This window comes from Serinus canaria, chromosome 3 (assembly GCF_022539315.1).
Source record: "Serinus canaria isolate serCan28SL12 chromosome 3, serCan2020, whole genome shotgun sequence".
Taxonomy (NCBI): Eukaryota; Metazoa; Chordata; class Aves; order Passeriformes; family Fringillidae; genus Serinus; species Serinus canaria.
In genome coordinates, this window is record NC_066316.1 from 13,438,595 (window position 1) to 13,464,990 (window position 26,396).

A 26,396-nucleotide genomic window follows, 5' to 3' on the forward strand; every position below is an offset into this window, starting at 1 on the left:
CATTTTAAAATGGGTGCCAGAACCCTTTTCCTGCTTAGCAGAATTGGTTTGGGTACTTTCAGGAGCTATTTCAATGTTGATGACTGCTGGTGGATTACCAGCATAGAGAAAATGAAGTCTCTTCCCCCACAGTTCAGTAAATGGCTACTACATAACATTTTGCCTGATCAAAATATAAGACTGGTCTCCTGAGCATTTTAGATTTTGACCACTCAGCCAAATCTGCCATGCAAGGAGCCTGTTGGTAGTAAATTTTTGTCTGTGTTTGATATAGTTCATTTCAGAAAATGAGCAGAGAGCAGATTCCAGAGACAATGTGAGAAAACACTTGTGTTCTGGCTAAATTTCAGTCCCCTGTGTAGCCTTCTCTCTCTCTCTATGCCCCTATTTCAGTGCACATTGTAAGAAAAAAAGCCATTAACATTGGGAAGGGAAATGCCAATAAAATGTGGAGATGCTCAAATGCCAGGGCAATGGGTTCTGGGTAATTCTCTAAGACACCCTGAGGTTTGAAAGAGCTCTTTGTTGGAAGCCACAAAAGCATTCTGCCAAAGACACCAGCTAGTCACTGATGTTTCTCATCCAGCTGTCAAGCAGCACGCATCTCTGGTGGGCTGGAGTTTTGAAGCGTGTTCTAATACTGCCCTTGGCTGTGTGCCATGGAGCAAAGGGAAGAGCCAGATGAGACTTTTGGCCCTTGACATCAAAGTTACAAAAATGGAATCATCCCTTTTATTAGAAATCTCTCAACTGCCTCTCTAGGGTGCATTTCCAAATCTTATGGTGTGTGGGTTTAGACAACTTCTTAATGGGAATAAAAGGCAATTTGATGTTTCATTCATTGTTCATGCAGAACCAAATTGTGAAATAATTTAGTAGAGGTACAAAGTCTGCTACAGGTACAAGGCTCTGGTTGGAGAAATTAGTCCTGAGGGGTTGGTGGCTCTGTTTCAAGGCTGATCAGCTGCATTGCCCGTTTCTGGGTCATGGGGCTCTGTGTGCTATTTCACTGATCTTGGCCAGAGAGGCTTCCAAGAAGCAAAACCAGAGGTAGATCCTTGTTTGCATTGAGGCTGGTGGGTAAGGAGCTGTGTCTCTGTCCCGGCAGATCTTGTGGAATGGGTTTATGCCAGGAGCCCTGAAGTGGTCCAGCGCTACGCCCTGCCCGTGCTCTGGTCCTGCCTGGAGAACAAGGCGCTGCCTGTGCGAAGCGCCAACGTCTGCGCTGTGGTCACCAAGCTTGCCTGTGCCCTCTGCGAGGTGATGGGCACCCAGCTGATTAGGTGTGCTGAGAGCAAGCCCCCACACGTGCAGGAAAACCTCTCCAGCCTTTTGGGCTGGTGAAGGTTTATTGTTCTCCAGAAAGCTGACCAAGCTCTGAGTTGGACACCTCCGGATGGGACTTTTTAGCTGTGCCAAAAATGACCAAAGACTAAGGAAGGGTGTGCATCTGCCCCCGCTCTCTCCATCACCCTTCCTAATTATGGCATGGGGGGCCTGAAGGAACTCAAGACTGAGGACAAGGTGAAGACCAAGGATGATCACACAGTAGTAAGGTGAGAGCTGGGCTGCTCTCTGTTGGGAGGAAAGGTCCTGTGGCAGCCCAGAGATGCTGTGCTCATTGCCAGGGAACAGTTGTGCCCTGCATGTGCCCCCTACAAGGAGCTGTGCTGCTGCCAGTGCCCTGTAGAGCTGTAGGGCTGCTCAGCTGTGGGGCAGGGAGAGGAGCAGGGTTGTGCATGTGCAGCTGAGCCATTCCTGGGGAGCACAGGGCTCTGGGCTCCCTGCTGTCCCAGGGCAGCCCAGAGGCCAGGCTGTTCATGTGCTAGCTCTGGGCAAGTGTGGCAGGGTTTTCTTCCTGGCCTGCCTCAAGTCTTTCCAGCAGGAGCATGTTTCCCTGTGCAGCTCTTTAGAAGCTTCCAGGAAACATGTCCCACAAAATAGGGAGCTTCAGATGCTATGTTTTCGGTTGGCATTGCCATCCCTGTTAAAATTTGTGTCTCCACTTTGTAGGCCTGACTGGATAAAGTCTTACCAAGAAGAATTGTCTGTAGTTTCTAATGTTCCTTTTCCATCCAAGCCCTTGCCTGCAGTCCAGAAGAGCTGTCTTTCCTCCAAGATCAGAAAGAGGCCGCCAACTGACCGAAGAGTGTTTCAAGAATAGGATTTATGTTTCAAGCTTCATAGTTACCATTGTACATATGTTCTGATATTTAGATATAGTTTTAAATAAATGTCGTTTGATTGTAACTTTAAATTTTGATGACATATTTTAATTATATGTATTTTATTTTGAAGTTTTTAAAATTCCAAAATATAAATAAAATTTAAATAAACCAAAGAAGACTGTGACACCAGGACCTGCTAGCCTAGAGGTCATGGGAGTGCAGCTCACTTGATGTGTCAGTGTCTCAGCACGTCTTTTCCTCACTGAGCCTCTCCTTTTCTTCTTTTGCCGTGTTTTCTTTGTGTCATTTGTGCTGCTCTTTGTTACTTGGCATTACAACGGGGCCACCATTGATATGTTTGGGAGAAACTTGATCCAAAAGATCCTGTGTAGCCAAAAGTTTTCTACCTAGATGCATTCTATGCTCACCTCATGGTCACTCCCCTGCAAGTGTGGCTGCATTCCCAGCTGGCATCCCCATATTTGATATCAAGATGTTCTGGGGTGCCACTGCCTCCACTGGCCTTTTGGATGGCATGGCAGTGGGTTTAGATCACTGTTCTCTCCCTGCCCCTAAGGTGCCTCACAGCCAGTGCTGATCTCCAGCCATGGCCTCACAAAGCCATTCTGCAGGATGTCAAAACCTGCTTTTCTCAACCCCTCATTCCTTCTGCTGCTGCCCTTCCCTCCTCCAGTTCCCCAGCAGCCTTTGAGCCCAGATGCTGCTGAGCTATCACCATGCTCACTGCTCTCCAGCTCCCACACATCCATCATCTCAGGCTCACTGGCACTGAGGAAGTTCAGCAGAGCTCCCTGCCCTGCTGCTCTCTGCAAGCTCTCTGCTTGTCCAAGTCATTCCAGGGCCCCCATTCCATTGCCAGGAAGGGGGGAGGAGGCAGCAGGAGTAGATTCACACCGATCCTTAGTATCCCATCATTTCTGGCCCAGCTAAAGAGCCAAATCAGGACCTGTTCAAAGTTCACTGCAAGGCTCGACACTTCCTCTCAGGGATACACTGGGCCTTTTCTCTGCAAGGCTGAAATCAAGTAGCCAAGCCTTTGATTGTACATTCTGTCTATCAAAGCTGTTGTTCATCTGCCTCCTCCTGCACCCCACAGCAAACCCAAAACAACTGCAGGTCCTGGCCCTGCTGCAAAGGCAATCGTGTGCCTGGGCTCTGGGCTGCTCTTTCCATGGCCACCTCCCATCCCTTCCCTCTGGACACAGCCTGAAGCTCAGTGTCCAGCTGAGCTCTTCCTTGGTTCAGGTGCTTCCCTGGGCCCACACCACAGGAAAAATTCTTACAGCTCTGTGTATAAACTGAAATTCTACCACACAGGACTTAGCTTGGTCTCCTTACTTCATGTCCTTTTGCCTCTGAATTCAACTCCTGTTTTTTCTTCCTGTCATCATCATAGCTGGTGTCATTTTTCCCATTCTCCTGCTCTGTTGTACATGGGTCTCAGAGGAAGGAGAGATCCTCTGGATGGGAGGCAAAGCTTTTGTGAGTACATGTATATAGGAAGCCTCTAAATATCGCCAACATCAACATCATAGTCCAGTAACTAGGACTCTGGGTGCTCTTGGAGCTCCAGACACCACCTCTGACCCGAACTTGAAACACTGGGGGGCTGAATTTTGTTTTCCGCAGAAAAGAGCCACCATTTGTGAGAAGGTGCATCCTCACCTTGAGACACCTAGTCTGGGAAGAAGAGCAGGCCCCAGATGATGTCCTCATCACTGTGAAAAGGAAGGTGCCTGCAGACCAGGTCATACAGCAGGATGCCCAGGAATCAGATGGTGGCTGGCAGGCCATGGTAGCAGCCGAAGGCGATCCACTCTGGTGGGCTGTACTCCGGCCTTCCTATGGGACACGGGTGCAGCTCATCAGGCCGATGCTGCTCCCTCCCTCCCTGCCAGCCAGCTCCCGTTCCACAACAGCCAGCCCCTGCCCCGCCGAAAAGCAGCTTGGCTGCAGCCGGCTGAAGGATTTCCTTCCTTCCCTCCCTCCCTCCCTCCCTCCCTCCGTCCCTCTTCCCCCTCTGCCAGCAAAGGGGGGAACCTCCGCTGCCCGGCTGAGCCCCGGCTTTGGGCGCACCTGACATCCGGGTGTGGAACGTGTCCTGGAGGATCGTGCCACACCCGAAGTCAAAGAGCTTCGCCTCGCCGGTGGCCAGGTCGACGAGGACGTTCTCGGCCCTGATGTCGCGGTGCAGGACGCTGCGGCTGCTGCAGTGCCGCACGGCATCCAGCACCCGGCCGAACAGCCCCCGCGCCACGAGCTCCGTCAGGAGCTCCCGCTCGCCCAGGAAGTACCAGAGCTCCTGACAGCGCTCCGGACGCTCCATGAGCAGCGCGAAGTCGTCGGGCAGCTCGAACCGGTCCAGGAGCCGCACGACGCCGCGGAAGCCAGGGCACGACACCACCCCCAGCAGCGCCAGCTCCAGGGGCACAAGGGCGCTCTTGTGCTGCGGGGGGACCGCGATGCCGTCAGCGGGGCCGATGCTGCGCGGCGCCCTCCCACCCCCTGCCCGGCCCCAGCGCTGCTCGCCATTGCCCAGTCCGGGACTCTGCTCGCCCACGCTCACTCCACGCCCGCTCCCCTCGCAGCGGCCTGGCTCCGACCCTGCCGGGCCTCGCCTCAGCCCCGCCCGGCAGCCCCGCCCGTGCGGACGGCACCGCGCTCTCGCCATTCTGCCCAGGGCACCCGAACGCCCCGGCCGCTGCTGTTTATCCAGCCGTCCCCGGCATCGGCAGATCGGGGCCGGGGGCCGAACTGACGAGTGGCGAGCTCGGACCGGGGGAGCTCCCGGGGACGGAGCGGGAGCCGGGAGGCAGCAGCGTGGCTGCGGCCGGAGCCGCTGGAGGGGCTTCGTTCGGGGCTGAGGCCGGGCCAGAGCCCGCGCCCTGCGGAGCTAGAGGATGGTGCTGCCCCAGCACGAGCAGAGGGAGGAACACTTGCAGAGACTCTTGCAGAGGCGCCACAGCCGGTCCGGAGGGAGCCTGGCGGAGGCGAGACCGCGGCGTACCGGGCAGGGTCGGGCAGGGGGCCGAAGCACCCACGGGCGCCTTGCGGGACGCGGCATGAGCCTGGCTGGGAAAGGCGGAACACGGACGGGACGGGACGGTAGTTTCTCCGGTTAGACGGAGAAAAGGAAGGAGAGCGAGTGGAAAGTCGAGAGGGAAACCGATCGAGAGAAGCGCTGCCGCTGCCGCTGCTGCGGAGCCGCCGGAGCTCGCGGCCGTTCGTCCGTTGCCTCCGCGAACCCAACGGAGCCGCCGCGCGTCCCGAGGAACGAAGTAAAGAAACCAACGAATAAAAACCCAAATTCCTATTACAGAAGTAACCAAATAAAGCAACGTAGCAATAAGGATGAGTGTTGGCTTATGGCTTCTTTCGTCTTTGGGTGAGACGAAGCATTTCGTGGGGAAGAATTGCCTCTCGTGACAGTTCTGTGAGAGTGGACAGGAGTGGAGCATTTAATTTTCAGGTAGAAAAGGGAAATTGTGTCAGTAATGTCATGTCTTTGCATCCTCTCTTGAAACAGTTGCAGGCTGGCAAAAGACATGGTCTGCAATTGGGAATTTGAGCCAAGTTTCTTTTTCTGTCAGAGGATGAGGAGGGAAAGTATCCCAGAATCATGGAATCGTGGCATGGTTTGGATTGGAAGGGACCTGAAAAACATTGCAAGCCCCCTGCTGTAGCTGGGGACCCCCTGCACCAGGCCATCTTGTCTATAGCTCCATCCAGCCTGGCCTTGAACACTGTCAGGGATGGCACATCCACACCTTCTCAGGGCAACCTGTTGCAGGAGAGTCTTTTTTCTGAATCCCTCATCTAAACCTACTGTCTATCCATTTGGTTCCATTCTCCCTTGCCCTGTCCCTTCCTGCCCTCCTACAAAGTCCCTGCCCAGCTTTCTTGTAGGTTGACCTCAGGTACTGGAAGGCCACAGCTGGGACAAGCCTAAGCCTATGTCTCTTTTCCAGGCTGAAGAAGCCGAGCTGTCTCAGCCTTTCCTTGCAGGAAAGAGATGCTCCAGCCCTGACATCCCCTCGGTGTCCCTCCTCGGCACCTGCTGCAGCGTGTCCACGTCCTTGCCGTCCGTGCCGGGGAGCCCAGCAGAGCCGGACGCTGCGCTGCCGGTGCGGCCTCAGCGGTGTGGAGGAGACGCGGCCCTGACGGCGGCTCCGGGAGCAGTGATCGGCGATGGGCCGCCCGCCCTGCAGAGAGAGAGCCGGGGCCTTTCTGCCTGCCCTTCTGCCCAGGACGCCTTTCCCTGCCCGCTCGCTCGGGGAAATGCACCCTGTGCTGCCCCTCAGTGCCGGCCCTCGCCGCGGCCCCGGGGGCTGCCCGGCGCCACCTTGAAGGCCCCGGGCCTCGGCCTCACCGTGCACACCCAAAGGCCATGGGAAAGCAGATAAAAACACACAGCCTTGTGAAAAACGCCAATCGCCTGTTTTTAAAATTTTAAAAGTTCAGTAGTATTAAAATGGCTATGAAAATATTGATATAATTAGAATTATAAAAATTTGGACAATTGGGATTAGGACAATATGAGACAATAGAAAGAAAGACTTGTGGATGTCCGGGTACATTTTTCTGGGCAACATAAGCCCGAAAAACAACACAAGTTAACAGAGGATTAACCCTTAAAAACAATAGCCGGTTGCATATTCATACACTTCATACATGATGCATAAATTCCATTCAAACAAAGGATTCTGTCTGGTCCTTGTCAACTTCTTCCTCATATTTCTAATGGCATCATTATGGCTGAAAGAGGCAGGAAGAAGTTAGTTTCTTCTGATAATGGGGCAATAAATTATCTTTCTCTGAAAGATTTAAGTGTCCTGTGTCTGCTATCTCATTGCAAGTCCTTTCTTTAGGTAAAAAAGCATCCTACATAGCATAGTTTCTGTTTTAACTTTATGTTATGACCTAAAACCATATTTAACACACTACTTAAGAAAATTAATACAGCATAACTTTCTAACACAACACATATAATATTCATTTTAATATTTGCGAAAAGCCAATCATAAAGTACTCATTTTTCACACCCAGAAAGTGCCCTGGGATTCCATGGTCAATCTTTTGTCTACAGCACGGGTTTGCTTTCAGAGTCTGGATGAGATTATAAAATCAGCAGGAGAAAAGAGCATGAACAAGTTCTGCTTTGGCAGTACCTCAAGGCTTTGAGGGAGAGGGTTTGTGATGCTTACTCGCTCACAGGGACTCACAGAACGTGTTGAAAGAGTCAAAAGCTCTTAGAAATTGGAAGGAAAACCTGAGGCACTGGCAGCTGGCACCTCAGAAACACGTGGCTTTTGCTCCTATCTTCTACGTGAGAGCTTCCCGGGCAGGGACAATTCTTCCAATGCCTCAGCGTGGCCATGGCTAAGAAGGGCAGCAAGGAGATGGTTTCTCCTGCCAGCCCCTGAAATCCCAGTTCTCATTTGTGTGTGCTGGGGATTCTGCTTCAGACTCTACACTTGCGCAGCTGCTCCTTGGGCACTGCTGGTCGCAGGCGCAGCGGCGCTGCAGCAGCTGTCCCGCACACAGGGAGGGCTCCGGAACCTTCCAGAGGCCACGCAGGACTGGAGGAGGGAATGTGCCCAGGATCTGGTGCGGTACCGTCAGCTTGTGGGGGATCCTTTGGTCTCTTTGGCTGGGGGGAGAGAGGGGCAAATAGAATCAAGATGAGACAATGATCAAACAGCCCCATGCCAGGCAGCGTTTTCCCCCACCTGGGCTCCTCTGAGTTGAGCGACGGAGTGAAGCCTGTGGAGCCAATGAAATCCCAGGAGTGAGGGAAGGGCTGTCTGGGAAGGAGTCAGATCAAGCCCATGTGGGCATTTCTCTTTCCCAGGAGCTCCTGGGAAAACAGAGGAGACAAGAAGGATGTCCCATCTCGCAACATTTCCTTTTTTCCTTCAGGAGCCGTACTGCAGTCACTGCATACAGGAGTTTACTGGATCCCTTGGATGCCAGGGAGCACCAAGAACTTAAACCTTGCTGGAATCCAGCCCTGCCTGTCTATCTTGGAGCAGAGGGAAAAGATGAAGAATCTGGGCAGGGGTTGAGCCAAAATGGCATTTTGCCTGTTTGGGTTTCCTCCCAGCTTTTGCAGCAAGGCAACAACCCCATCCCTGCAAACTACTCCCTTTTGCAAGGCACACATGGAGCTTGCTGAAAGCTCAGGGTTCTTGAAAGGGCTGCTGCAGTTGACAAGACGAGCTGTTGGTGAATTTTTCCTCTAAATTAACCGCTCCTGCCAATTGCCATCAAGTGGCTGAGAAGGAACACAAAAAGATTACCCTGAAGGAAAGGAGGCCAAAAGCTTGGAAAACAATGAAAGAAATGCTCCGATGATGACAATGACAATATAACAATTTATTTTGGACAGCAAATGAACACCTCCACCCTCCAGCCCTCCCAGACCGGCAGGCTGAATGTTGCCCTTTCCATGGCACGAGGTGCTGGCAGCCTGGGGAGAGAAACCAGAGAGCCACGGTCAGTCACAGGAGGCTCCTGTCCCCCCTGTCACACCATGGCCTGTGCCCAGGCCAGGCTGCTGGCTGTGCTCAGAGCCCAAACCTCCCGACCCATTCTCTGATTTTAGAGGAGAGCAGTGTGGCATTCCACATTCCAGCTCCTCCGCTTCAGCACAGCACAGCAACCTCCTCAGCAGCGGCAAGAGCGGGATGCCCGTGTGCCTGCTGCTGCCAGCCCGAAGCCCTTCTGCCAGCCGAGCTGTGGAGCCGGGTACCCACGTCTGGAGACCTGCTGCCAGGAGAGGAGCTGATCCCACATGAGGTCCTCGTCCTTCTTAAAGGGGATGTGCCCGCAGACTGTGGCACCCCAGGGTAGCGCTGGCACTGGATGCACTCCACGGACATTGCAGGTCCTTCCCTGTCTGATCCTGGCACCAGGTGTAATCTTCCTGGGAAAAACAAAGAGCAATTGTATGAAAGTCAATTTCAAACAAGACCTGGAAACAAGCAAAAGTGTCAAAGCTTATCACCGTATCACTGACAAGGTCAGTGGGGATTTGCCACCACAGTCTGAAGCAGGAGTTTTGATGTAGGGTAAAAAGCCATGGCCCAGAGGAAGTGGGCCCTGTCCTCAGGGCTGCGGGAGAATCACAATGCAGGTCCTTGTGCTGCTGATTCCGTCTCTCCCGCTTTTCTCAGTTCTTGGTGGCAAGGTCACTTAGGTTAGACACACAGCTCACAAGCTGTGCTCCTGTAGCTTTCTGCTCAATGAATTAAAGTGAGATTACACATCCCAAATCGTGTTCTGTTACAGTTTAAATCACTGATTTGAGGAATTTCTGGAGCACCAAACTTGGTTCCTTAAATATTTACTTTGTGTCACACGGAGCACAGAGGAAAGAGTTAATGTCAAAGGCATCGTCCAGGCAATGCTCTTTTGACAAGTTGTGTCCTGATCTTTCCTTAGGAAGATCTGAAAGGTTCAATGTCACCAGCACAAGCTCCTGCAATGGCTGCTGGCCAGCAGAGCAGGGCTGTCAGCTGTGAAACAAGTGTTGCCACAAGCAGCAGCTCTCCCAGGGCAGCAAATCAAGAGCTGGGAAGGAGCTGATCTGAAGGCCAGAGCTCCTTAGCTCCTTCCAAGAGGGCTGGAACAGTTCCTCATTCCAATGAGTTGTGGTGCTGGACACCACAGCTCTGTGTGAGCACTGGACACAAGTTGCTCCCACTGAGTGCTGCGATGGTTTCTGCAGGAGCTCTGGGCTCCTGTGCGTGCCGGACACAATGAGGAGAGAAGGAGCCAAGTGCCCTGACACACCTTTGCCTTGAGCATAACCGGGCCTGGACCAAACACACTGAGAGGTTTCCCCTTTGGCCCATGTCTGGAAATGTCAGGTGTGCTGTTTGATGACTCAGGTTGGTTTGGTGTCAAGGAATTTCCCTGAGAAATACTGGGCTTGTCTCCCTCTGTGCCTTCCCCTCAGCAGCTGTGGGGATGCTCCTGTGTGAAGCCATCTCTCTCACACAGTCTGAGACAAAACAGGACACTCTGCAATAAGTCGTCTCTTCGAAAGTGTTCCAAAAATCCCTTTCCAGCAATAGGAAATGAATACTAATCGATAAAAGTGGGAAAAAACCCAACAGTTCATTAACAGAATGCCTGAAAAGCAAGAAAAAAGGCCAGTAACTCCTAGATATCAAACTGTCAGACCTCACCCTCCCCCCACTGGAACAAAGACCCAAAGTGCCAGAGGAAAATCCCCCAGGACAGGTGTTCCAAGATGGCCCCAGGTTCTCCCTCAGGAAGAGCAGGAGCTATCACGGAGTAGTTCCAGCAGCAGATGAAATTTCAGTGGCTTGTCCGGCATGGACTTTCTCCCAATGGCAGAGCCCCATGGAGTGGCACGGCAGGTGAAGCAGCTGGGCTGGAGCCCCTCGGTGCCTTTTCTCCCTGGTGGGGCTCAGCTCACAGACTCTCGGGCTGGGAGCGGGGCCGCTCCGCTTCTGCCAGCACGATGTCCCTGGGCTTGGACAAACAGTTTTCTGCCAGGAGAGCCCAGCAGACTGTTCCACATATCTCTCATAAAGCCTCAAAAACAACTCCAAACACTCTGCCTACAGCAGCTTTCACAAGGGGCTGCAGAAATCCAGGACAGCTTAAATTGGGAGGCAGAAGTCTTTTGTCTTTTTCTTGCCAACAGAATTCTTGATGATCTTGTTGCCCGATCCGAAGAAAACACAAAACAACCGGAGTTGTTTTATGCGGTGCTTTATTAGGGCCCGGGAGCCTGAGGACTTTCGTCCAAAGTCAGAGCCCCATCTTGCGACAAAATATACAGGGTTTATATACTTTTCTTAACATGATTGCTTCATCTGATCTATGTGCATCGCTAAGCATCTTTAGAGGTATACTGAGATTTATTAGGTACATCATGACATTTGTTACTTAGCCAAAAGGTACATTCCATAGATAATGTTAGGTACATTCCCTAGATAATATTTTCTCTCGATCTACCATGCACTAAAGTTCACTTAGAGTTTACCGGGCCTACTGCGGCCTTAGCATAACTACTGCTACTCATGCTAACTATCATATTGTTTCACTAATCTAGACATCTATCTATTAACTAAAATACATTTTTCAATAATTTTCGAACTTCTGCAACAAGTCCCCCCTTTTGAGCATTCTTCAGATCTTCTGCAAGGATGCTCAACCTTCAGCTTCAGTTCTTCTAGCTTCAGTTCTTCTAGGAAGGGCCACCTCTTCGTATTTGGGCGGGGGAACTCCAAATCCGTGGTTTCTTCCTATTGCTTTCACCAATCTTCGGGTTCGTCTTGTTTCTTTGGTTATTATTCCTAGAACACATCTATATGCTATCCAAGCAACTATTAGTACAATTATAAACAGCAACACATATTGCAACATTGACGATACCCAACCAGAAACCTGAAGCCCCATTGAATCTAACAAGGCTCCTATCCAATTGTGCTGGGCCTCCTTTTCGATTTCTTTTGTTCCAGATTCGACTATTTCTAGTTGAGAGATGTCTTTTTCTACTTCTACCGTTACATTTGGGATATGGATGCAGCAGTGATCAATTCTTTTATTTAAATACCCACAAACTCCATGTTCTTTCAATAGCAGCATGTCTAGAGCCATTCTATTTTGGAGTGTCATACGAGAAGTAGCCTGCAATTGTAGGTTCAAATCTTTGAATCCTCTCCTAGTTGCTAATGCCAATCTCTCTGTTTGTCCCAGTAACTTAAACAACATTTCTCTGTTTCTATATGTGGCTACTGGTGCAAATAATGATTCTAGTGCCCATCCAAATTTCACTCCGCTGTCTGGTTCATGCCATTGGTCTTCATCTCCTAACAAATTCAAATCATCAATTTCTCTCTTTTTCCTAGTCCCTGATGCTTTTAACTTAGACTGTTTCCACAAAGGGCATAACGTTGGCACCCCTAAAGTTACTTGTGTCACTGGTCCGTCCAAAGGGAGATGAGTAGTCCATTGTCCATGTCCCATTACCCATACTAAATTTCCCGGACTTCTGAGTGTAGTCGTCCTACAGGAGACCCTTCCATAAAATCCGTTCATAAGGGGTTTACCGGGTATTGTGTGATTGTATTTCCTACATTCACATCCCCATTTCAAAAGGACCCTTACTGGCACTAGGCTAATTTGATCCCCTGGAGTATCGCATGTATAAACTTCTGTACAATTCCAGTTCTCTTTCGCTATCACCTTCTCCCTAGTAGAGGTATTTATCTCTGATACTTCTGCATGTGATTGGTTTTTACTTCCTGTCCACCGTACACACCAATCAACAGGCCCGATATAACTATAGTGTTCCAGTAAACTTGGACCCCATATAGCTTCCCAGTGGTCCCATAAAGGTTGTTCTTGTGTCATATTTTGACACCGTATTTCCCGAGATAATTGTTTTTTCTTAATTTGTTGTTCCTGTTTCTTAAAACACCAACCATAATTTCCTAATCCTCCATACAGTCCCGGTTTTGGTTCGTATCTGCCTCCTTTTTCCCGACAATCCCAGATTGACGAATATTTCCACAAAGGGGAATAACCTTCCTTAATTTCTACTACCTCCTTCTCTACGTTTTCTACCTGACACATGACCGTAATGTTTTCTTGTATTGTTGGGGGCATTGGGACCGGAACCACTCCCCATTGGATAGGCTCTCCAGCGGCCTGGGGGAGTGGCAGGCATGCCGTAATTTGTGAGACATTTTGTACTGTACCAAAATCTCTGATCAGTCCCACTATCAGGTTCTCTTGTTTTTGCTCATTTTGAGTGGTAATATTAATTTCTCTTACTCTTCTCGGTTGCCCTCGAGTTAGTGAGACTATCGTTCTTGAATGTCCCCACCAGGAGTCTTTGCTAATCCAGCACCAATAATATCCCTCGTCCTCCGGCTGTACGTCCCTAATTATAAGGACTATAGTTTGATCTGATCGTTTCTCCTTGCGATATTTTCCTTCTTTGTCCCGAATATTGTTTCCCCCAAACCACCATCCATATTCGATAAACTGTACATCTTTCTCTACCTTACAGACTAAGATAACTGCCATGCCTTGCACTGCTCGAAAAATTCCATGTGTTGCCTTGATCCTTTCCCCCAAATGTGCCCTAGCTATTGATGATCGAATGCCATAGTCTGCATCTATTCCACATGTAACTAGACACAGATACCGCCCTTCGTCTATGCCTTGTTTAGGATCTGAGATATTTAGCCACCCAATTCCTTTGTCCCATAATTTCCACCAACTCACTCCCTGGTCAATTCGTTCCCACATTTGTTGTTGTTCTTTCCACCACTTAACTTTCACTTCTTGTTTGCATGCCTCTGTTAGAGTGAATGGGCAATTAAGCTTTAACGGGGGACCGTCCCACATGTCTTGGATAGCGGATGTTGGCCTGACTGACACTGATTCCTGAGAAATAGTTCCTTCCCGTAATCTCCAAGATACCACCCTCAATTTAATTTTCTTATAGTCAAAACTACGTCTAATTTGCACTATACACATATAAACCTCCATATCTTCTCCAGTTACTTGCTTCAATTGTAGTGTGGTATTCCCTTTTTGTGCATCCCTATCCCAAATAGTAGTAAAACTTGCCTTGGGGTACCCAGCTCCTTGTTTCCAGAATACTCGTAAATCTCGGGCTTCAGCTTTCTGGTCATTGGCAATAGCACAGGTCAAATTCACATCCATCCCTTCCATGATTCCAACAACAGGTTCTGAAACAGTGACAACCACAAAACCTTGAGTAGGTATCAATTTCATCATCACCAGTAACAGAATGATTAAGAATGCGGCTTTGCGCGAAATATCATTCGCGTCGGGGAGACCATCTGAGTCTCCCATTGTGTTGGAATTTTCTTGACTCGAGTGTAGTGGATCCAGGTGTCGATTCCCGCCACCTTTATTGCTGTGTAGGTCGTCAGGATCACTTGGTAGGGGCCATCCCATGTTTCCTTCAGTGGATCCGTGAACCAATTTTTCACATACACTCGGTCACCAGGTTGGATGTCATGGACTGGATTCTCCAGTGGTAGGGGTCGGTTCCACTGCAGGGCTCCCCGTAGGCTGTTGAGAGTTCTGTTTAGTGACATTACATAATTAAATATCACTTGGTCCCCTTGTACATGTAGATCTCCCTTTAGTACGGTAGCATGATAAGGTTTCCCATATAGAATCTCATAAGGACTTACCCCCAACCTCTCCCTGGGCTTTATCCTGATTCGCAACAAAGCTAATGGTAATGCTTGCGGCCATTGCATTTTAGCTTCCTGGCAAATTTTCTTGATTTGCCCTTTCAGTGTTTGATTCATTCTTTCAACCTGACCACTTGATTGAGGTCGCCAAGGTGTATGCAAGTCCCAGGATATGTCCAACATCCTAGCTACTGTTTGCACAATCCCAGCTATAAAATGTGGACCTCTATCCGACGACAACCCTAGAGGTACCCCGAACCTGGGAATGATTTCTTTAAGCAGTGTCCTAACCACTTCCTTAGCCTGATTTGTCCTACAGGGGTAAGCTTCTGGCCATCCTGAAAAGGTACAGACATACACTATCATGTACTTGAAATTTTGTGCTTTTGGTAACTCAGAAAAATCTACTTGCCAATAGTCTCCCGGTTCCGGTCCTACCTGCAGTTTCCCTAGTTGAATTTGTTTCCTGACAATGGGTTATTTTTCAAACAGACTGGGCACATTGCATTCACCCGTTTTGCAAGTGTTAACATCTGGTTTGAAACTATTTCTCTCCTTAAGAATTTTACGAGCATCTCTGCACCCCAATGGCATTTGTTATGTTCTGTTTCCAAGATGACTTTCATTATTTTTGCTGGTACCACGACCTGTCCCGTTGTTGTTACATACCATCCAGTCATGTTCTTTTGTGCATTCAATAACATTGCCAACTTCTCATCGTCTATTGAATATTTAGGTGCCTGGTTTAGGTAGGGATTTACTGGGCTTACCTTGACTGGTATCAATGCCATCTGAGTCCATACCTCTCGAGCCACCTTTCGAGCTGTCACATCAGCCAAATCATTTCCTTGGTAAATTTTTCCTTCCTCCTTTCGATGTCCTCTCACATGCATTACCGCAACCTTTTTCGGTCTGTGTACTGCTTCCAGCAAAGCTAAGATTTCTTCTTTGTACTTGATAGATGTTCCCTGTGAACTGAGTAGTCCTCTCTCCTTCCACAATGCCCCATGTACATGGATTACCCCGAAGGCATATTTAGAGTCAGTCCAAATATTTACTTTTGTTCCAGTACTGAGGACTAGGGCTCGTGTAAGCCCAATTATTTCTGCCCTCTGGGCTGAGGTACCAGGAGGTAAAGCTTTTGCCTCTACAATCGTATGAACAGTTACCACGGCATACCCTGCATACCTGGTACCATTCTCCACGTAACTTGATCCGTCCGTGAACAGTTCCCAGTCTGGATCTTCCATCGGTGTGTCTTTAAGATCTATCCGACTAGCGTATACCTGCTCGATGACCTCCACACAATCATGCGCCAATTCTCCCTCCTCCTGTTCACTGCGGAGAAATTCTGCTGGATTAATATGATTAGTTATTTTCAATTCTACATCATCCTGCTCTCTCAATATTGCTTGGTACTGCAGCATTCGGCTAGATGATAACCAGTGACCCCCCTTTTGTTCCAAAACAGCCAGTACCATATGGGGTACAAATACCTCCATTTTCTTGCCCATCGTCAATTTTCTGGCTTCTTGAATGAGGATCACCGTGGCCGTAACTGCCCGCAAGCATGACGGCCAACCAGCACTGACAGTGTCCAGCTGCTTCGAGAAGTATCCCACCGGGCGTTTCCATGACCCAATCCGTTGGGTTAGTACTCCCAGAGCCAGCTTTTGTCTTTCATTTACATACAACTGAAAGTCCTTGCTCAAATCCGGGAGCCCTAAAGCCGGGGCCTCCTTCAGGGCTTGTTTTAAGTTTTGGAAAGCATTCTTCCTTGACCTGTCCCAGTTCAGCTGTGGTTCCTTCAGGGCCTCATACAATGGTTTCGCTAGTAACCCGAAATTTGGAATCCACAATCGACACCATCCTACCATCCCCAAGAAAGATCTTAATTCTTGGTGACTTCTCGGGAGCGGGATGGCACAAATGGCCTCCACTCGGTTGATTCCCAACCGTCTCTGACCCTGAATGATTTCACAACCCAGGTAAATCACACTTTCCTTTATCAGCTGTGCTTTTTCTTTTGATACTCGATATCCAGCCTGGCCCAGCATATTCAGCAATGCTATGGTGAGTTTTAAACACAGTTCTTTCTCTTCTGTGGCTAGAAAGATATCATCGACATACTGTAAAATCACGTATGAGAACGGCGAGTCTCTTACCTCAGTCATCTTCCATTCTTCCAATTCTTTTGCCAACTGATTCCCAAATATCGTCGGACTGTTCTTGTAGCCTTGGGGTAATCTCGTCCAGGTGAGTTGCTTCTTGCGACCGGTGTCTGGGCTTTCCCATTCGAAGGCGAAATATTTCCTACTTTGCAATGCCAGGGGAATGCAGAAGAATGCATCCTTCAAATCAATTACAGTAAACCATTTAAACTTTTCAGACACAGATGTTAACAAAGTATATGGATTTGCAACCACTGGGTGAATATCCTTAACAATGTTATTAATTGCCCGTAAATCCTGTACCAATCTATACTTACCATTAGGTTTCTTTACGGGAAAAATGGGGGTGTTGTATTCTGATTCACATTCTTCCAGTATTCCTTGTGTTAGAAATTGTGCTATGAGAGGAGCAACCCCTTCTTTGGCTTCAAGTTTAATAGGATACTGTTTTATCCTTACAGGTTGTACCCCTTCTTTTAACTCTACTATTACTGGTTGAGCAGCTTTAGACTTCCCCGGGACTCCCGTTTCCCATACCCATGGTACCACAGCCTGTTCTACCTCCTCAGGGATAGGGGTGGGTTCAACTTCTCTAATCACGAATAATTTGGCTATTTCTTCTTCAGGAACTTCTACTTTAACTCTTCCATCTTCAAACAGAATTTTCATGTTCAAAAGAGATAGCAAATCCCTCCCAAATAGTGACTTAGGGCAATTGGGCATATATAAAAATTGATGATCTAATTCCTTCCCCCCAAATCTCAAATTTAATGGCTGTAGGAACGGCCTTTCTTCCAACTGGCCCATTGCTCCTACTACTTGTACTGTAGTGTCACTGATTGGTCCCAATCGTTTATTTAAAACCGAATAAGTAGCCCCAGTATCTACAGTAAATTCCTGCTCTTTCCCTTCGATCTCTAACCTAACCTTCAAATCCTGTTCTAGTCAGCTCTGATTCTGATAATTTCCCAAGACCATAGCTTGAGCGACATCTCCTAGAGTCATCGGATAGCCCACTGGATTATTATTTACCATACTGCTGTTCACTCCCACCCCGTTCATCCCGTTCCTCATTGGACATTTGTTCTTCCAATGGCCTATCTGATGACAAAAGGCACACTGGTTAGGTCCCAGAATTTGTCCCCGTCCCCCAGTGTTTTGAAATCCTCCCCTACCGCGACCCATTCCTCGGCCCCGCATAGATCCACCTCTGCCTCTCCCTCTGTTTCCAGCTTGCTGGATTACCACCAGAATCCCTGCCTGCTGCTTCTTGGCAGTCTCTTTTTCCCTATTATTATATACCTTCCAGGCTACCTCCAGCATTTTATCCAAGTTGCGGGTATCCTCTCCCTCTAATTTCTGTAATTTCTTTCGGATATCATCCTGAGATTGCCCCATAAATATTAATGCGAGCTGTAGCTTCCCTGGCTCATCCTCCACTTCTAAATTAGTATATTTTCTGGCAGTTTCCTTTAATCTTTCCAAGAATGCTGATGGGGACTCACTTTTATCCTGTCTCACCGAATACAGTTTAGACCAGTTCAACGTCTTAGGCATACCAGTTCTGATTCCTTCCAGCAACAATTCTTGGTATTCTTTAATTGCACCCATACCCCCGCTTGTATTTGGATCCCATCCCGGATCTTCACTCGGCACTAAATCATTCACGGTTCCTTCTGCTAATTGCAACCTTATAGCCTCTCTAGCTCTCTCCTTTGCTGCTTTTAAAACCATCTCCTTTTCTGTGGAGTCCATTAAAGTGTCTAACAACACCTGCAAATCATTCCAGTCCGGGTTTTGTGTTCTAATTATCATTTTTACCACCCGCGCCACCCTTTCTGGATCCTCCCGATAGCTTCCCGCAGACTGCTTCCAAATTACCAGGTCTCCGGGAGAAAAGGGCACCTTTATCAGTACCCTATCTCCTTGGGGTCCCACTGCTTCCCTTAAGGGAGCTATTAGCTTGGGCTCCCCAAGATTTTTCCGCCCTTGCCTTGTCCTGTTCGCAAGAGGAGTTCTTTGCACATTTCCAGAAGGGCCGGGAGAGGGGGTATGAGGCTGTGATTTTATAGTTGCGTTAGGAATCTTGCGTTCCCTCTTTCTCTCCCCCGGTTTTTCTTCCTCACTATCATCGCTACTACTATCTCTAGGTAACGGCGGGTACGAAGAAAGGGAAGCCGAAGCAGGAGCTGGGGGAACATTTGGAGCCACGAGCAGGGATAAATCCTCCTCTGGTTGGGAGGTTAGAGCCAAACATTGAGTACATTTAAGTTTTTCTTTACACCCTCCGCATTCCGAACTCTTTAACTCCAAAACCATTATTCCACATTCCTTCTGCCACTCCTTTTTCTCCCTTAGGAGATAGAATAAGTCCAAGTACGGCACCTCATCCCATTTCTCATTTTGTTTTAGAAACTGCATTAAAGGAGTAATTACCTCATAATCCACAGACCCATTCAACGGCCATTCTGGCCCTACCCTTTCATATTCTGGCCACCAATGATTACAATAATCAATCATCTTTTCCTTCTCCAAATCCTGATAAAATCCTTCACTCCTCCACCGCTTTAATAAGCACCCTAGCGGAGTATTTCCCGGTATGTTGTTGTTAGACTCGACCATAGTTTTAAACGCTTTAAATGGCATCTTACTTCAATAACCTCACAACAATCAGTCGCAATTACCAAGACGCGCCAGCACTAAGCACAACAAACAAAACTATAAATATCAATAGCTCAATTATTCCGAACACGAACAGCAAAAACAACAACGTGATTACTATTAGATACCAAACCAACCAAAACCAATCTTGCCGCTTCTCATCGCCGCGAGGGGCAAGTGCCGGACCTGCGCAGCTTTCGCCGCGTCTGTTGGCCGGCGCCTAGGCTTCCCAACCAGACGTCTTAGCCCAATCCTGCGAGGATTGCCACCTCGTCTTATGGACAGGCACCCAATACCAATACCAGAAATAAAGCACCTTCGGTCTTACCTCCTCACAGTCATCCAACAGGCGCAGGGGTCGGGCACGAGCCGATGACTCCCAGAGAATCACTTGGTGCCGGCGTGGAGTGGATCGGGACGTGAACCACCCCAGCCACCTTCAGTCCTGCCGCGGTCGCCAGAAAACTGTTGCCCGATCCGAAAAAAACACAAAACAACCGGAGTTGTTTTATGCGGTGCTTTATTAGGGCCCGGGAGCCTGAGGACTTTCGTCCAAAGTCAGAGCCCCATCTTGCGACAAAATATACAGGGTTTATATACTTTTCTTAACATGATTGCTTCATCTGATCTATGTGCATCGCTAAGCATCTTTAGAGGTATACTGAGATTTATTAGGTACATCATGACATTTGTTACTTAGCCAAAAGGTACATTCCATAGATAATGTTAGGTACATTCCCTAGATAATATTTTCTCTCGATCTACCATGCACTAAAGTTCACTTAGAGTTTACCGGGCCTACTGCGGCCTTAGCATAACTACTGCTACTCATGCTAACTATCATATTGTTTCACTTAATCTAGACATCTATCTATTAACTAAAATACATTTTTCAATAATTTTCGAACTTCTGCAACAATCTGATGCAGTTTTATTCAGGTGTAACATGAGATCTGACTTTTCCTGTTAAAATATTTCAAGATGAGTAACAATACTTGGGAGCATGAGGTACAGGACTGACATGTGAAAGCATGAGCATATCCTCCAAAGTGACCAGTTTAATTGTCCACTTTATTATTCTTGTATTTATTCCACAATAATAAGCAAAACCAAGCTTTGCTTGCAGGCAAAATAGGCATGGGATACACTACAGTTCCTTGCAGGGTCACCAGGGCTGGCAGTGACATAGCAGGCAATCTGCTTCATTGTGAACCACTACAGAGCTAGATCCCACTGTGTTTTTAAGTAGCACTGAATTATTAAGGCCTCCTTTTCTGCATGAGAAACAGAACGGAGGTCCCAAATGATTTTTCATGCAGGCATGCAGTAAAGAACTGATCTCGCTCTCCTAACGAAGATTTGGCTTGGGCATTTACACTCTTCCCATTCAGCTTTTGACACAGACACTCCAGGTTTTCCCCAACTCGCCTAAATAAAAGCCCTGAGAAATTTTTTGAAACTAAAAATGAGATCTGGATATGGTGAAGGAGCACGAAATAATAATTAAGTGCTTATATTGGTAATACCCAGCTCTGCACTTCCCAGAGCTCTGAAGCAGCAGCATCACTGCTGTTTGTGGATGTTCATGTTTCTGGTGTGCAAGAGTAGTGGCTTTGAGGAGGGACAAGAATGTCCCTATTCAAACAGTGGCTGTGCAAGGAGATGTGAAGTTTCACAGCCTTTTTTAGGATATTTTAGAAAGTCCTAAGAGAACATTGTGACATGGAACAGGTCCTTAATTGTGTCTCCAGAGAAATCCCCAAAGCACACATTCATTGTGCTGCTGATGGCAACCCCAAAAGCTCATGGACCAGTTTTCCCTGAAACATGCCGCCCTGCCTGGGCTTTACTAGGCCAGGACTAGACCCATAGCTAAGCAAATACATGCAGCCATGTGACACACAGAGTTTTTCCTTCAGAAAACCCAATTAACACATTCACATGCAGTTTCCTCTGTAACATCAGAAGCTGGCAACCATGAGGACTTTGCTGTCCAAAGGTTACAGTTTGCACTGGGCCCAGAAATGGTTTTCCCTAAGGCAAAGCAAATTGAAATGTGAAGTTTAAAGGCTTCAAATGACTATGAAAGAAACCTGCAAAATAATTTCTGGGTGAGGAGCATTGTCAATGACCACGCAGCCCACCAAGAGCTGGACTGGAATCCAGAAATGCTTGTTCCAGCTATGCAGGAATTCATTACCTTGGCAAGCACTGGTCCATGGGAACAAATGATCCCATAGCCCTGGGCTGAATGGCACCCAGGCTGGACTGTAAATAGATTTGAGGAGCCCTTGTCAGTTGTTATTGGCCTCACAGTCCACTCAAGCCTCGGCAACCAAGTTGCAAACAACACAGCTGGACTGCTTTCCTGGGTAAATGTACATACAGATGACTTTCCAAAGCAGTGCATCTTTTCCCTGTGAAATACACAACCTTTTCTTACCCATGGAATTGTGACTGAAGACACCTGTGAGCCAGATCTGTGTGAGATTGCAGAGGAGCAAAGCTTTGGCATTTGGGCACACTCCTCCTGGTTTATTTCCTCAGGCCTTTGGTGAGCACAGAAGACATCGACATGGAAAACTTTGGACTAGACAGGATCCTTTGGATCCATTGTCCCCCAAACATGTGACAGGTGGCCCTGTTGTAATGCCAAGTAACAAAGAGCAGCACAAATGACACAAAGAAACCATGGCAAAAGAGGAAGAGGAGCAGCCCAATGAGGAAAGGATGTGGCAAGACACTGGCACATCGAGGGAGCTGCACTCCCATCACTCTAGGCTAGCCGGTCCTGGTCTCACAATCTCCGCCTGGATTATTTCTATTTATTTGGTTTTTTTATCGAAAAGCAGGTTGCCCCCAACCAGGGAGTGATTGGTATCTGGCTCAATTGACTCAGAAGGCTGAACAATTGCTTTATTAAAACTATATTTTATTATATTACATTATATATATAATTATATATAATTATATATATTATAATTTTATTTATTATATATTATATATATTTTAATATATATAAAATATATATATATAACAATACTATATTAAAGAACACTATACTACAAAGAATACTAAAGAATATTAAAGAAAAACCTGTGACTGTCTTGAAACAGCAAGGATACAGCTTTGACCCAATAAGCCAATTAATATGGACAACCATGAGCAAAAGCCAGTTAGGAAATCCCTTATGATAAAAAATCTTCCTAACACATTCCACATGTGCAAAACAACAGGAGCAGCAAGTAGAGATAAAAATTGTTTCCTCTTCTTCTCTCTGTGCTTCTCCAGGAAAAATCCTCTGAGAGAGAATTACCTCTCTCTCCGTTCAGACAATGTGAATGCCACATTTCTTTTACTTTTTAAAATCATCAAAATAAAAAATATATAATTATAAAAGAGAAATCAAAATTTCAAGATACAATGAAAGCACAGTTATTCAAACCTACATCCAAAGATCTGAACATATGTACACCTGCAGCTATAAAGCCTAACATAGAAATCCTAATCTTCAAAAAGACGTCCTGCAGGCAGCAGCTTCTTCCTGAGCTTGGAGGAAAGCTTCCTGAGCTCTTCTGGGCAGGAGGCAAGGACTTGGTGGGGAAGAAACAATGTGAAGTATGCAGAGAAAACTTCTTGGTACCACTGTAGCCATTCAGGTCTGCAAAGTGGAGACACAAATTGTAACAGAGGCCTCAATGCAAACCCAAAGCAGGTAAAGGTTCATGTTTCATGGGACACATTTCCTGCCAACTTCTAAACAGCTGCACAGGGAAACATGCTCCTGCTGGCAGAGACTTGAAGCAGGCCAGGGGGAAAACCCTGCCCCACTTCCCCAGAGCTAGCACAGGAACAGCCTGGCTTCTGGGCTGCCCTGGGACAGCAGGGAGCCCAGAGCCCTGTGCTCTCCAGGAATGGCTCAGCTGCACATGCACAACCCTGCTCCTCTCCCTGCCCCACAGCTGAGCAGCCCTACAGCTCTACAGGGCACTGGCAGCAGCACAGCTCCTTGCAGGGGGCACATGCAGGGCACAACTGTTCCCTGGCAATGAGCACAGCCTCTCTGGGCTGCCACAGGACCCTTCCTCCCAACAGAGACTAGCTCACATCCAGCCTCACCTCTGTGTTAGGCTGTGCCAAGCTCACAAGGGAAGACTTGACTTATATAAACACCCACAATTATTATCTACACATCTAATAGCCCAGAGCTCCTGCAGAAACCATCGCAGCACTCAGTGGGAGCAACTTGTGTCCAGTGCTCACACAGAGCTGTGGTGTCCAGCACCACAGCTCATTGGAATGAGGAACTGTTCCAGCCCTCTTGGAAGGAGCTAAGGAGCTCTGGCCTTCAGATCAGCTCCTTCCCAGCTCTTGATTTGCTGCCCTGGGAGAGCTGCTGCTTGTGGCAACACTTGTTTCACAGCTGACAGCCCTGCTCTGCTGGCCAGCAGCCATTGCAGGAGCTTGTGCTGGTGACATTGAACCTTTCAGATCTTCCTAAGGAAAGCTCAGGGCACAACTTTTCAAAAGAGCATTGCCTGGGCAACGCGTTTACCTTTGAGTCTTTTCTCTGTGCTCCTTGCCTCGCACAGTAAATATTTGAGGAACCAAGTTTGATGCTACAGAAATTCCTCAAATCAGTCACTTAAACCGTAACAGAACACAATTTGGGATGTGTAATCTCACTTTAATTCATTGTGCAGAAAGCTACAGGAGCACTTCTGAGCTGTGTGTCTAACCTAAGTGACCTTGTCACTAAGAACTGAGAAAAGTGGGAGAGATGGAATCAGCAGCACAAGGATCTGCATTGTGATTCTCCCACAGCCCTGAGGACAGGACCCCCTTCCTCTGGGCCATGGCTTTTTACCCTACATCAAAACTTGGTGCCTCAGATTGTGGTGGTGATCGGGCCTGGCCTTGTCCGGGCCCCACGCTGACCTGGGAAACGCTTGTCAGGCCTGGGCCTTGCTGAGCAGCCCCTGGGCTCAGCTCCTCCTGAGCTCCTCAGAGACACGGAGTGCTCCCAGGTACTGGTGCTGTCTGACGAGCTCCTGGGCTCTCCTGGGAACAGCCTTGGAAAACACTTTTGTTGCCTGAATGGCATGGCATCCTTCTTCTCCCACTGTCAAAGCCAGGCTGCTGACCCACGGTGCGGCCATGGCGAAGCCTTCGATGGCTGAGGCCCACTCTCTCGTGGCCCATAAAGAGCGCTCCAAAAGGAGGCCCTTGGAGCTCTCCTGGACCACAGGGGCTGCCAGCAGCAACCTCCCTCTGACTGGGGCCTCTCAGAGGCAGCGAGCTCTCAAGTTTGCTGCGCTGGCAGGATGAGCGACCAACAATGGATCCTGGGCCAGCAGCCCCACTCCTGGAGGCTCCGGTTTAGCCGCTGCTAAGCTTGAGTGCTGTTACGCTTTTAGACCATATTCCTTTTTAGCCTTGTCCTTTCTGTCCCTTTGTCAAAAGCACCTCCTAAACACACACACACACACACACACACACACACACTGTTCTCAGAATGTTTCTTGTTTGATAGAGTGAATTTTGTTTGTTGCTTTATTTTTCCTTCTTGCTCCTTAATCAACTAGTAAGTCATGGATGTCAATCAACTAATAGTGTGGATGTTGGCAAAGAATTTTCTTGAGCTGCTGCTCAATATTCAATCTGGTTTTCAGTGAACCTTGTAACCTTGTCTGGGAATTTTTAAGCAATCTCATACACTTGTTCGTAACAAGCCTTGGGAGCATGAGGTGCTTGACGCTGGAAAGCAGGAGAGTCATTCCAAAGGAACACGTTTAACGGCCCATTTTATTAGTCTTCTATTTATTTCACTCTAATAAGCCAAGCCAAGCTTTTCATGGAGGCACAATGTGTGTGGGATGCACTACAGCGTTTTCTCAAAGCTCTGGGCTGAATGGCACCCAGTGTAAATAGATTTGAGGAGTGTAAATAGATTTGAGGAGCCCTTGTCACTTGGTATTGGCCTCACACTCCACTCATCCTTCTGCAACCAAGTTGCAAACAACACAGCTGGACTGCTGTCCTGGGTAAATGTACATACAGATGACTTTCCCAGAGCAGTGCATCATTTCCCAATGAAATACACAACCTTTTCTTACCTATGGAATTGTGATTGAAGACACCTGTGAGCCAGATCTGTGTGAGATTGCAGAGGAGCAAAGCTTTGGCATTTGGGCACACTTCTCTTGGTTTCTTTGCTCAGGCCTTTGGTGAGCACAGAAGACATCTACATGGAAAACTTTGGACTAGACAGGATCCTTTGGGTCCACTGTCCCCCAAACATGTGAAGAGGTGGCCCTGTTGTAATGCCAAGTAACAAAGAGCAGCACAAATGACACAAAGAAACCATGGCAAAAGAGGAAATGGAGAGGCTCGAGTAAGGAAAGAATGCAGCAAGACACTGGCAGCATCGAGGGAGCTGCACTCCCATCACTCTAGGCTAGCAGGTCCTGGTCCACATTCTCCTTTTGGTTTATTTAAATGTAATTACTTATTTTTTTAAAAATCTTCAAAATAAAATATATACCATTAAAAAGATGTCATCAAAATTTGAAGATAGAAACAAAGCATTTATTCAAAACTACATCTAAATATCAGAATATAAATCCATCTGTAACTATGAAGGCTAAGACATAAATTTTATTCGTGTGACACTCTTCAGACTGGCAGCAGCTTCTCCTGAGCTTGGAGGATAGAGAGCTCTTCTGGATGGGAGGCAAGGAGAACATTGGAAGGTGCAGAGAAAACTTCTTGGTACGACTGTAGCCAGTCAGATCTGCAAAGTGGAGACACAAAGTGTAACAGAGGCTGCAATGCAAACCCAAAGCAGGTAAAGCTCCATGTTTCATGGAACACATTGCCTGGCAACTTCTAAACAGCTGCACAGGGAAACATGCTCCTGCTGGCAGAGACTTGAAGCAGGCCAGGGGGAAAACCCTGCCCCACTTCCCCAGAGCTGCCACAGGAACAGCCTGGCTTCTGGGCTGCCCTGGGACAGCAGGGAGCCCAGAGCCCTGTGCTCTCCAGGAATGGCTCAGCTGCACATGCACAACCCTGCTCCTCTCCCTGCCCCACAGCTGAGCAGCCCTACAGCTCTACAGGGCCCTGGCAGCAGCACAGCTCCTTGCAGGGGGCACATG

General features: G+C 48.0%; 3 protein-coding genes across 4 annotated transcripts in view; 1 reads left to right on the forward strand and 2 right to left on the reverse strand.

Annotated features, from left to right (window-relative positions):
* LOC127059375 (TOG array regulator of axonemal microtubules protein 2-like) overlaps window positions 1-1,344 on the forward strand; it is a 30,850-nt gene extending 29,506 nt beyond the window's left edge. Inside the window, exon 13 of the mRNA XM_050972171.1 lies at window positions 1,109-1,344. Coding sequence (XP_050828128.1) covers window positions 1,109-1,344 — 236 coding nt within the window. The remainder of the gene's footprint in view (window positions 1-1,108) is intronic.
* LOC103821325 (serine/arginine-rich splicing factor 7) overlaps window positions 1-26,396 on the reverse strand; it is a 1,055,603-nt gene that overhangs the window by 731,539 nt on the left and 297,668 nt on the right. The gene's annotated exons all lie outside the window — the stretch shown is intronic.
* Window positions 11,033-17,557, reverse strand: LOC127059480 (uncharacterized). The gene is made up of 2 exons (XM_050973230.1): window positions 16,896-17,557; window positions 11,033-14,291 (listed from the first exon to the last, which is right to left on the reverse strand). The coding sequence occupies exon 2, from the start codon at window positions 14,160-14,162 to the stop codon at window positions 11,376-11,378; it is 2,787 nt and encodes a 928-aa protein (XP_050829187.1). The 5' UTR covers window positions 14,163-14,291; window positions 16,896-17,557; the 3' UTR covers window positions 11,033-11,375.